At 36.4% G+C, this 12,585-nt stretch overlaps 1 protein-coding gene across 2 annotated transcripts; it reads left to right on the top strand.

Annotated features, from left to right (window-relative positions):
• The first annotated feature begins 3,142 nt into the window (after window positions 1-3,142).
• LOC130955564 (uncharacterized) lies at window positions 3,143-11,979 on the top strand. 2 transcript variants are annotated; one of them, XM_057882454.1, is made up of 18 exons: window positions 3,143-3,742; window positions 4,061-4,580; window positions 4,747-5,007; window positions 5,271-5,362; window positions 5,796-6,005; window positions 6,087-6,485; window positions 7,476-7,654; window positions 7,736-7,829; window positions 7,934-7,990; window positions 8,463-8,576; window positions 8,721-8,792; window positions 9,318-9,428; window positions 9,606-9,752; window positions 9,856-9,984; window positions 10,122-10,223; window positions 10,336-10,415; window positions 10,747-10,872; window positions 11,048-11,979. In XM_057882454.1, exons 1-18 carry the CDS (start codon window positions 3,242-3,244, stop codon window positions 11,610-11,612), a joined length of 3,759 nt encoding a protein of 1,252 aa, XP_057738437.1. In that variant the 5' UTR covers window positions 3,143-3,241; the 3' UTR covers window positions 11,613-11,979. The 2 variants fall into 2 exon arrangements, with proteins under 2 accessions (XP_057738437.1, XP_057738436.1); XM_057882453.1 differs by having other exon boundaries at window positions 8,436-8,576.
• The last annotated feature ends 606 nt before the right edge of the window (window positions 11,980-12,585 follow it).

The raw sequence follows: 12,585 nt of genomic DNA, 5'->3' as shown, positions 1-12,585 counted from the left end.
TATGGAGAATCTAATCAGAAATTTTCTAGCCAAATCATCGAAGTAGGTTATCGATTTGGGTGGCAGGTTATCAAACCACTTCATGGCCGCCTTGGTCAAGGTAGTCGGAAAGGCTTTGCAATGGATGGCGTCAAAGGCATCGGTCAGGTACATTCTACTTTTAAAGTTACTGAGATAGTGTCTCGAGTCGAACGTTCCGTCATAGAGGTCCATGTCGGGTGATTTGAAGTTCCTAGGAACCTTAGCCTTCATGATCTCTTCTGTAAACGGATCTTCTCCTCCCAGGTGAATTTTGTTGCGTTATGCCCGGTTATTCGTTCTTTGTAGATCAGCTTCCGATTTTCGGAGCTTGTCTTTTAACTCCTTCCGTCGTCTTAATTCTCTTTGCAATTCCGGTTCTGCTTTCCATTGTCGTTCAGCCTCGTGTTCGAGCTGTTGCAGTCGATCCCCCTGGCCATGAACCAGGTTCCGGATCTCGGTTGTATAAGGACGGTCTTCATCCTCGGTATGGTAGACCTCGGGATGGATCCTCCTTGGTTGAGGATTTTCAGAGGTTCCTTCCCCATGAGGGCCTTGGTGTAGTGGTGGAGGAGGAAGCAAGAGGGCCTAACCTTCTGGCTGAGCTTCTTGCTCAGATTCAGATGCCGTGTGACCATCTTTACGCTCGTGGTCCGCCATTTGTCAAGGGGAGAATTCCAGGTCCCCGATAACGGCACCAATGTTCCAAGAGTTACATGAAACGTTGAGTTGGGTTTGAACGTGAGGTCCAGATCCCTTAGTATGGTAGCGTCCAACCTCTTTGGTGTCGAGGTGCCACTTGTCCGAGTTTCTCGTGAGGAGATTGGGAGTGGTACCTGTAAGAGACTCCGATGCTTAAATTAGTAAGGGTTTTAGGCAGGTTTTTAGTAGATTAGAACGAGAGTTATACTTGGGGGTGCCAGTGTATTTATAGTAGGTTCAATAACTACCTTCTTTGGAGTAGTTCCACCTTTTCTGATGGATAAGCGCTTCTTCTATCTTGGGGGTCTGTTAAGATCTCCCCTCTAGACGTAGTAGAGAGATATCCGGAGACAGTTACTTGTTATTTCAAGCAGAGCTGGGACTTATTGTTGATGTCCGACCTCTTTAAAGAGGCCGGGATTATTGTGAGGGGTCACTTTGTTAGTGGGCCTTTTTGTCTTTATTGGGTCTGGCTTTTATTTGTTGGGTCAAGGTATGAATAATTGTTATACCCAAATATAATTTATAAATAAAAAGATCTTTTTAATACAAAAAAATAAAAAATAAAAAGATCTTTTTACATGAAATATTCAAATATAGAATTATTTTTACTTTTTTAAAAGATCTTTTAAAAAAGATCACTCGAAAAATCTCTTCTTTTAAAAGCTCACCCAAATATGGCCTTAGAATATCATTAGGAAGTATTGAAGGTAGGGCCAGGGACGGACATAAGGGGGGACGAGTGGCGGCCTCGGCCCCCCCCAACTTTTTTTAATAGTAATAAGTTATTATGTATAATTTAATTTTTTTTAAATTATTTATTATTTAGTCTAGTATAAATAAAAGTCCAATCCAATTTAAATATTAATAATTTTTAATATCTAAAAAGTAAGTAACAATATTAAAGAAATCTGAAAAAGATATTATTACTAATATTTTTTAATTAAATAAAATTTTTTAAATCTCATAAAGTGATTTTTTTTTCTTGTGGCCGTCTTTTTTTATTCATTTGGTATTAATTCTCTCTATTTCAACTGCTATAATTAAGAGATCTTTTTCAACTATAAATATTGTGAAAAATAATTTAGAAACAAAATAAAAGATGAATTTTTTGCTAATTGTCTTTTAATTATATTGAAAAGAAAATTACTGAAAAATTTGATACAAATTCTATCATCGGTGAATTTTATAATACGAAGATTCGACCACTTCGTTAATAAAAGTATACACATATTTTTTTATTTTAAAATATATTCTCTGTCGATATATTTTTGTAATACATTTTATATTATATAATTTTTTTTACATAATTTTTAATATTATATGCGTTTTTGGCCCCCCTACAATATCATTTCTAGATCCGTCCCTGGGTAGGGCTCAGAGTGAGTCAAGTTAGCTCATGAGCTAGTAAACCAAGCTTGAGTTTGGAATTGAGCTCATAAATTAAATGAGCCAAACTTAAGTTTGGATAAACTCAACTCATTAGTTCGTAAGCCAACTGAATTATATATATATAATTTGACATATATTAATTTATTGATATAAAATTATAGAATATATTCTTGTTATTTGAGCTATCTCGTGAGTTTGAAGTAGATTGTGAACTTTCGATGTGTCGAGCTTAAACTTAAAAAATAAACTCGATTGTTAATGAGTTGAACTGTTAGTCGACCTCAATTTTCGTGAGTCAACTTTAGCGTATTGGCTTATTTCCGATTCTAATTGAAAGAGAGTGATGCTTGGGTTGGGGTGTTAGCCGCGATCCTAAATAAGAATGTCCTCTTATGCCAACAGGAGAGATCCAATCCACTGCAGTATAATATAGTCCCAAAAGGGTTTCTAATTTATTGGAAAAAACTCTTTCACCTCAACTACGGCTTGTTTAGGCGTAATTAAATTGATAATAATTTAATCAACTTGGGTTGGTCGAGTGGTCAGCTCACTCGTCTGCTTAAGCAAGTATCAGAGATTTGAATCTCGTCTTGTGCATGCAGCAGTTCTTTGGCCAGCGGCAGACCCTTAAATAGAGCTCTGATCCGCGATAGATTAGTCCTTGGCCTATCGGGTTGGGAGATACCATGAACAACAAAAAAATAAATTAATAATAATTTTTTTAATTTTTTAATATATTTAATAAATTTTTAATAATAAAAATAAAAATATTAAAAAAATTAAAAAATATTTTTTTTAAAAATTATAATTTATATTTTTTTAAAAGATTTTTATTTTTTTAAAAAAAATATTTTTTTTACATAATAAGTGAATACAAAAATATTTTTTATTTTATTTTATTTAAATATAATTAATAAATAAAAAAAAATCTTTTTATATAATATATCTAAATATAAAATTATTTTTAGTTTTGTAAAAGATTTTTTTAAAAAATATCATTAAAACAAAATCTTTTTTCGAGTATGGCGCCGAACCCCTACTTGACCTTGAGTGCATAAACCTTTGTGCCGTCGTCGGACCTAGCGTTTCACTGCACTTTCCAGCAACCAGTCCTATTACATCATCCTCCATGGACGACTTCGACATGGATGCACCATCCTTCTTCGGGGAAGGTTCAAACGATGATTTCTGCTATTCCATCCTCTCTCGCTTCTCCGGTTCCACCAAGGAAAGCCACTTGCATCTCTGCGCCGTAATCGGGGCTATGTCTCAGGAGCTCAAGGAACAAAAACTCGCGTCCTTCCCTGTCGCTTACTTTGGCGCCGCATGCTCCTCCCTGGACCGCATATCAATGGAACCCAACCCTCCCAGCCACGTCATCGGCGCCCTCCTCACTGTTATATCCCTCCTCATCCCGAGAGTGCCCGCTGCGGTGCTGAAGAAGCAGAGGGAGTTCTTGTCGGAGCTGGTGGTGCGAGTTCTACGGTCGTTGGGGGAATCAGAGAGTGTCATGGTTTCAGGGTTGAAGTGCCTTTCGCATTTGTTGATTAGAAGGGACAGTGTGAATTGGTCCGACGTGTCTCCGTTGTTCACTGTGCTGTTGGGGTTCCTTACTGATTCACGACCTAAGGTATATTACCTTCTCTGTGACTTCAAAAACCGAATTTTCAGTTTGTGAAAATCAATGGATATGGGAGTGATGATATCACGATAAAGGTTTCACGTTGATGAGGATATTGTTGGCCATGTCCCCAAGTTCTTACAACTTTTATGCTTAGTTGATCCTGTTCTAATAAGAATTGTACCTTGCCTATGGTTGGGTCTTGCATATAGCTTTTGTTCTGCTTTTAGATTTCTTCTTCTGTTCTTGATTATTAAGGATACTGAATGCTTGCTAAACTGTGGTGCATAGTTGAATCTTGTGTATGCTAACTAAATCTTTTATCAGGTTAGAAGGAAATCTCATTTGTATCTTCGTGACGTCTTGCTAAACTTCCAAAAATCTTCCCTCTTGGCCTCCGCAAGTGAGGGAGTCAAAAAACTTCTGGAAAGTTTTTCTCTGCTGGCTCGTAGAGCAGATGCTAATGCTAGTGAAGGAACTGTGGGAGCCCAGCAGGTTCTGTATATTCTTGATGCTTTGAAAGAGAGTCTTCCCTTTGTGTCGCTGGAAGACAAGACCAGCATTCTCGAGAACTACAAAATTCTCTTGGATTTGCATGAACCTCTAGTCACAAGGCGCATAACAGATGGCTTGAGTTTTCTTTGTCTTTACCCAACATCAGAAGTTTCGCCCGACCCATTACTTGAGTTGTTGTGCTTGTTGGCTCATTCTATCTCATCAAATGAGACTTCCGGAGAGGGAATGACATTTACTGCTCGCTTGCTCGCTACTGGAATGAATAAAGTTTATTTGCTCAAAAGACAAATATGTGTGGTTAAGCTCCCTCTTGTCTTTAATGCTCTCAAAGGTAAGATATCATATCCACTTTTCCTTTTTGAATGATTTAATTATGTTGCACTTCTTAATGCTCTCTGTGTGCGTTCATGGTTTGTGCACGCATGTGTGTTCATATGTGCTTACCTGTTTCGAAAGGTACTTCCTCAAGTATTGTTTTTTTTCCTTTGAATATGCAGATATTTTGGCATCTGATCATGAAGAGGCAATATATGCAGCCACTGATGCCTTTAAGAGCATGATTAACTCTTGTATTGATGCACGTTTGATTAAGGAGGGAGTGGATCAGATCTCTTTTAGTGAGGACAGAGGATCGTGGAAGTCAGGACCAACCATTATTGAAAAAATCTGTGCAATTGTTGAGAGCTTACTTGATTATCGCTATAGTGCTGTCTGGGACAGAGTATTACAAGTTGTTTCAGCTATGTATAATAAATTAGGTACTTTGTTTGCTGTGAGATCCCATTATTCTTTTTGCACTGACGACCTCTTTTTGTCATTGATTAGACTAAGAGGCCAGGGAGTATTATTTCTAATTTAACAATTATGATTATGATTTAATTTGTCTAGATCATGGATGGTGTGATTAAATTGTCGATATTTATCTCACCTCTGTTTTTGAGTCAATTTTGTAATCTTGTTCTTAAAATAATGTATATACTGCAAATTACTTATATTTGGGACTTTGCTATCATCAATACAGGAAACAGTTCTCCTTATTTTATGAGAGGAATACTCAAGAACTTGGTAGATGTGCAAAAGCTGCATGAAGGAGATTTTCCCTTTAAGAAGCAGGTATCCTATTTTTGAATGGTTTTCTATTAGAGTTGACCAGGAAAGAGTTGGATATATTTTGTATTCTGTTATAATTTTGAAGGTTTTTAAAGTGACTGGGTTGGTTTTAGCAACCGTTTCATTTCTAGGTTTGCCCTTGTAATTAGTATTAATAGGGACATTTGGTGCTGTCAATGCTGATGATTGCGTGCTTAGCAAATAACAGAATAGCTGCTATGTGCTGCAAACTTCTGTTGATTTATATATTTATTATGATTGTTCAAGAATTGGGAGCAAACCTTTTTTTCTCAATTCCTTTCTTAGTCTTCTCAATTCCTTTCTTAGTCTATTCGCCCATTAGTATGTTGTTGACAAGATTCTGGAACTATTTTTTGTGTTATAGTTTTCTTTGGGCAACTGATTACTTATGTATAGTACATTCTACATCTTGTAGTTGCATGAATGCTTTGGATCAGCTCTTGCTGCAATGGGACCTGACCGATTGCTGTCCTTTATACCTCTGAATTTGGAAGCTGAAGACTTGTTGGATGCGAATATCTGGCTGTTTCCAATCCTGAAACAGTATATTATTGGTGCACGTTTAAATTATTTTAAAGAAGAAATTTTGCCCATGATTGAACGTATAAGGGAGAAGGCTCGAAAGGTGGGAAACAATTTATTATTTATTTATGAGTTGCAGTATTAGTCTCCTGCAGAGATTTTTGTTACTTTCTGTGCTGTGCAGCTTGAGAAGCAAGGTTTCAAGGTTTCATCAAGGAATGCAGATGCCCTTGCTTACACTTTGTGGTCTTTGCTGCCTTCGTTTTGCAACTTTCCTGTTGACACTGCTGAATGTTTCGCGAATCTGCAAGGACATTTATGCAGAGAGATAAAAGAGGAACCTGAGGTTCGCGGAATAATATGCAATAGCTTGCAGCTTCTGATTCAGCAAAACAAGAATGCTGTGGAAGCAAATAACACAGATTTTAATGGGCAAGATATAGACAAACAAAGTCTTGTCTATTATTCGCAACAGGTTGCTAGGGACAATTTGAACGTTCTGAAGTCATCTGCAAAGCACTTACTAGTTGCTCTGGCAGACGTATTCCTGAAGCCTTCAAAAGATGATGGTGGTTGTTTGCAGGTACTAAACTTTGTAAATTGGGAATTGTTTTTTCAGTGTTTAGCAGGTGTGCAGTAGTTATGCATCCCTAGTGGATCGCAGCATAGAAGATAATTTATAATTAGACGTAGACATTCTGCTTATGTGGTGGGTCTGTGATACTTCCCACTGCTGGCTACATGTGATATTCATCATTATCATAATTTATTTGTTCTAGAATATTCCAATACTTTGTTTGCCATGTAATGCTCATAGGGGATCCTTATTTTGTGTAACTTGGTTTTGGCATTTATGTTCTTCTGTACAATCACTTGATAGGAGTGATAGAGACTGTACGTTTATTGGAGAAATATCTGGGCTATTCAAAAGCATTAATTAATACGCTGTGTGTAGTAAAAACAACAAGTTCATGTGCTTTTGCTTTCAATTTTAAAAAATTAGGGGTGCTTTTGAAAGGATCTGAAAATACTTTTCGATGCTTGCTTGTCCCTTTCAAAATTAAAGACACTAATATAAAACCCTATATGTTAATGAATATCTGGATATTTCTTACTCTTTATTGTATGTGTCTATTAAAGTCATTTTAAATTTTAAAGCAATTTTACCAAACACTATTATTATAGCATGTGCTTATTAAAGGATACTTTTATTTTGTTTTTGTTTTACCAAATATATTTGCTACAACTTTTGAAAATCCATATTTGAAAAAACAAGAAAAATAAGCAACTTTTAAAGCAAAAACTTTACCAAACCCATCTTATGTCAGTGCCAAAGAATATGCCTCCACTAGTGTGAAAATGAAAGCATGTTTTCTGCATACTGTTATTTAATTATTTAGTCTTTCTATAGACAGGTTGTTTGGTATATGAATATTTCATGGTATGCTGTATCCATTTAGTGAGTATACTAAGTGGACATGTCTTTAGATTGTCTTTGAATTGAATGAATAATTTATTTGTTACATTTGGCTGGTGCAACAAGTTTATGAAGATGGTTTTTGTCCATGTGCAGCGTACTATTGGTGATATTGCTTCCATAGCAGATAACACAGTTGTGGGGAATTTACTCATCCACAGAATGAATGACATTGGAAAACGCCTTAAGGAGGCCGGCAGAGTAGACAATTCCCAAAATATCAGTTCTATGCAGATTGATGAAGCATCAAAAGAAATTTCTTCAGTAGTTATCAAGTATTCATAGTCATCTATATCGTGAATTGTGTATATATGGATGTACTTCGTAAAGTTGTAACATATTTCTTTCTATCCCAGGGCACAGTACATTGACTTTGCAGTTTCCCTGTTGCCTGGTTTAACAGATGAAGGGATTGATGCATTATATCATGCAATAAAGCCAGCATTAAAGGTCTGACTAAGACTAAGTGTATTTAACTTTGTTCTATTATAGTAGTTCCATCAACCCCCTTTCACATTTGAAGTTAGAAGTATTATAGTTCTAATTAATTGCAGGACGCCGAAGGTGTCATGCAGAAGAAGGCATACAAAGCACTTTCAATCATTCTCAAGGTAGTCTATACAACATTTGATTTGGTTTTCTGGTTAACCAAAAAAGTCTGGTTGATGTGATTAAAGCATATTCATAAAAAAGTATTGATGTTGTATCACTGTAGCCACAATGCTTCAATTAGTGTTGTTATTTGATGGGAATGCATAATATTATTGATAGATTGGTTACCTGTCCAATGGTTAAGTTGGAGTGATTCTTACATATTTCACCACTATATGTTTTCTTTCTTGGAGCATGAGAAACTAACTTTAATTGGTCTTTTTACTGCTGAGCTATATTTCGTGTTGCAAATATATTTTCTTTGATAGTCTCTCTGTGGACATGATACATGATAGAGCTTAATGGCGTCGTTTGATTCATGTAGCCGACCCCACCTAGTGGGACAAGCCTTTGTTGTTGTTGTAGTGTTGGCTTAAACTTTCTGATTTGTGTTTTTCTTGACAGAGTTCTGATCGTTTTGTTTCTTCAAAGTTGAAGGAACTTTTTGAGCTGATGGTTGAAATTCTTCATTTATGCCATTTTTCTGCCAAACGTCACAGACTTGATTGCCTTTACTTCTTAATAATTCAGGCTTCAAAGTCAGAGGTATTAAAAAATGTGCTTTTGCTTCCTTGTTTGTTACCTTGAGTTATTTTTGTAATGATGCATCTGATAAGCTGTAGAGTTTGTTGCATCAACTAGCATGACTGTGTGAAGCATAAATAATGTGAAAGCATGCATTGCCTGCAGGATAGTTTGGAGGACTTCTGGAGAAAAGATGTTGAAGTTTTACTTGCCGAAATAATAATTGCTGTTAAAGAGGTAATGTGGTAATTGTGGAATGTTGCAAAATGAGTTGGCATGCAATGTCTTCAACTGGTAATTTTCCCTCTAGTTCATATAGGTATAACCAACATTTTTCTAGAGTGTGGTGTTTTATTTGAATGCTAAATGTGAGCCGTTGTTGCAACAATGCATTGATAAATATTATTAATCAGTTTGTATTTCGTCCTTTTCTATCATTACAAATGTTGTGGACATTGTTTTTGTTGTGTTATTGACTGTTTTTGAATAAAATCTTGTTCTTTTAATGTATTTTTTTTTCATTTTGGTCTTTGCACCTGCAAATTCAATACGTCGGTCCTACTGTTTTGTTTATAGTATGTTGTGGCTGTTCTTGGATTGATCATGTCAATGAACAGTGGGGGATTATTCTTCAATGTGTTTTTGAATATGGAGCACTTGTGAATGCTATTTGGCATGAACATCAGATTCACCCGAAAATAGCTTCTTAATTCACCTTCATAAGGCTGCTGTTGTGCTAAATTTTGAAGAGTATCTTTGCAGGTTAATAAAAAAACCAGGAACAGGGCTTATGATATACTTGTCCAAATCGGTCATGTACTTGGGGATGAGGAGATAAGTGGGAGAGAAAAATTACATGAGTTTTTTGACAAGGTAATATCTAACTTGTGCTTTTTACATCTTTCTTAGTTTCTTAATAATCAATATCACCTGCACTTCCTCTGTTTGATGTGATGTGCAGCATTTAACTCATCACTCTTTAGTCTTGAACACATCATTTATATTTCTCCCTCATTGGGCAATGATTTTGTGAGATTTTCATGAGCTCAGATTGCTAGGGGTCTGGGTGGACAAACTTCACATATGAGAAGTGCAACTGCAAAAAGTTTAGCTCGTTTGTCATATGAATTCTCTGATCTTGTTTTACCTGATTTCAACTGGCTCCAACTCCGAACAGAAAATACAGAGATAATTAAGGTTTGTCCTTCTCTATCTGATTGATTTCCTGCTAGTGATGATTGAAGGAAATGATATTTTGCTAAACTTCAGGACTAAGTATGTTTTTCATGTCATGCTGCAGGCAAATTTGGGTTTATTGAAGGTATTAGTAGTCAAATCACAAGCAGAAGGGTTAAAAGTGCGCCTACAGAGCATAGTGGAGGGTTTGTTGAAGTGGCAAAACAGCACCCAAAATCATTTTAAAGCAAAGGTTGCTTGGTTATTTTACGTGGTATTTTTGTGGAAAACTGCAGTTTCGTAAATATGTTATCACGGATGACTGTTGTTTTGTAGATGCTTGTTCATGCTGTAAACTGCTAAGTGCTAACACATTCAAATTCTTTGCAGGTTAAACTTCTCTTGGGAATGCTTGTCACAAAGTGTGGACTGGGTGCTGTTAAAGATGTCATACCTAAAGAACATATGAAACTTCTTACCAACATATGCAAGGTCATTTGGGCAAGCATTATAGTGTATCCACCCCCCCCACCCCCCCCCCCCCCCCCCCCCCCCTTTTCCTTTGGAAGAGTTTTTCTGAGATTTTCAATCCATTTCGTAACAGATCCAGGAACAGAAAAAGAGAAAACGGGGTGCTAAATCTGAGGAAACTAAAACACATTTCTCAAAAGCAACCAAGTCCAGGTATCAGTCAAAGTATTTGGTTGCAATATTAGGAATAGGGAAAATAGTTTCAGCAGCAGAAGCCTATGCTTGTGACTCTTGGATTTCTACCCAATTTCACATTGACGTAGTATCATTTTGCAAGTGTGTATAATTGTTGCATATATGAAAGCAAAGTGAACTTTTGTTATGTTCAGTGACTAACTAGAACAGTTACATCCAGTATGATGCACCAATTACCACATTTTTGTGCATTAATTTGGCATTGAAGTTGTGATTAGTCTTGTGATTTTTTGTCATTATGCACAATGTTTTTTATGCGTCTGACAAATATATGTACACTTATTTTCAGGCACAGTGTGTGGAATCATACAAAAATCTTTTCAGATTTTGATGAAGAAATTGACGGGACTTATGGGGACTATCTAAATGCCAAGACAATCTCTGGCAGGGGCAGATCAGCAGCAACTTCAGTGAGGTAGGATGCATCTTCTGCTTCTTTTGCTGATTATCTTATTTTTTTTAAGATGTAATGATTAAATTCACATAGATCAAACATTTTGTAAGATCTAACTTAATATATTACCGCAAAATGTTTTTTGATTTGTTCTGTAACTTCAATTGGAATGTTCTCAATTGTTGGTTGTCTATAGGTCCAACATCAGGCTAAAGAAGAAACTGCCTGAGGACGAATCAGATGATGAACCACTTGATTTGCTTGATCGCAAGAAAGCATGGTCTGCTCTGAGATCATCTGAGCATCTAAAAAGGAAATCAAGGTCCGAAGATGATGAGATGGAGCTAGATCCCCATGGACGTTTGATTATCCGCGAGGAAGGGAAGCAGAGGAAGGAAAAGCCTGACGAACCCAAGTACGATGCTAGGAGTGAGCCTGATAGTCACTTGTCTGGGAGGTGTGGAACTAAAGCCCAGAAGCGAAGGAAAACATCAGACTCCGGGTGGGCTTACACGGGAAAGGAATATACTAGCAAGAGAGCCAGGGGAGATGTGAAGAGGAAAGACAAGCTCGAACCATATGCATACTGGCCACTTGATAGAAAAATGATGAGTCGCCGACCACAGCAGCGTGCTGCAGCGAGGAAGGGTATGTCAATTGTCGTAAAGATGACCAAAAAGTTTGAAGGTAAGAGCACTTCTGGTGTGCTGTCCATGAAGAGCTTGAAACTAAAGAAGAAAGGCAGCGGAAAGAAAATGTGAATAGGGTCAATGTATATTGGTATATCATTGACGAGGTAGATAACTAACCATCCGGCAGTTCTGTTTACTTGTGAAAATGATTTTAGGCTGTGTTTGTTTACAAAGACAGGACACAGGGATACAGAAACACAAAATTGTGTTTGACAGAGGAGACATGGATAGAGACACTGAATTAGTGTATTGTGTCTATCCTGACAAGAAAGACACGGAAACACTAACAAATGACACAACTTATTTTTTATTTTTTTTTTCATTATTCATGTTAATTTTTTATAATTATACTTTTTATTATTATATTTTTCATCTCAAATCTTTTGAATGAAAAAAAATAAGAATAAATTAGATTTTCATAATTTGTTCTAATTTATCATGAGACAGAATATAAGAACACAATTTTGTATTTCTGTTTATCAGAATTTTGTTCTGTCCTGTCTTTAGTGTCTTGTCCTATCTTGTTTTAAAAAATAAAAGCAGTTTATTGTTCTCTTTTGTTTTGTCCTCCGCCAAATGTGTACACCACAAAAGGGGAGTGGATCCTCTCCAGTGAAGAAAAAATTGGATGGTGTCAATTGTGATCTCTCACCCTTCAATGCTTTCTCTTTTATATTTAATTTTGGCCCCACTTATAAAGTTAACGGTGGGAGATCACACTGCATTAAGTGTTAAAAAAACTGGAGAGGATCCATTTCCTCACAAAAGTTGATTCTACAGTAGGTTAGAGCCATTATGAGTAGGAGGTAGAAGCTCGATGGTGAGCTTAGGTACTCAATAAAAGCTGAAAGCACAAGTTGGATGTTAGGCCTGGATGCCCGAAACAAGAGTTGACCAAAATAAAATCCAAAACAGAAGCAGCTAAATAAAAAAAAACCAAGAATATTTATTGGGCCACTCCAAAAAACATTTATCGAAAAAACCCCAAGAAGCAAGAGGAGAGTTTATACTAGAAAAAAAGAATGAAAGAAAAATAAAATAG

The sequence above is a fragment of the Arachis stenosperma genome, chromosome 10 (assembly GCF_014773155.1).
Source record: "Arachis stenosperma cultivar V10309 chromosome 10, arast.V10309.gnm1.PFL2, whole genome shotgun sequence".
Taxonomy (NCBI): domain Eukaryota; kingdom Viridiplantae; phylum Streptophyta; class Magnoliopsida; order Fabales; family Fabaceae; genus Arachis; species Arachis stenosperma.
Note: the sequence above shows the minus strand (reverse complement) of the source record. Positions and strands in the feature narration are given on the sequence as shown.

Excerpts from the sequence above, each read along its gene's own strand:
- LOC130955564 (XM_057882453.1), top strand. The coding sequence starts at position 3,242 with ATGGACGACTTCGACATGGATGCACCATCCTTCTTCGGGGAAGGTTCA. Across the intron at positions 3,743-4,060 it reads TTACTGATTCACGACCTAAG|GTTAGAAGGAAATCTCATTT; the intron begins GTATATTACCTT and ends ATCTTTTATCAG. Across the intron at positions 7,830-7,933 it reads CAATAAAGCCAGCATTAAAG|GACGCCGAAGGTGTCATGCA; the intron begins GTCTGACTAAGA and ends AATTAATTGCAG.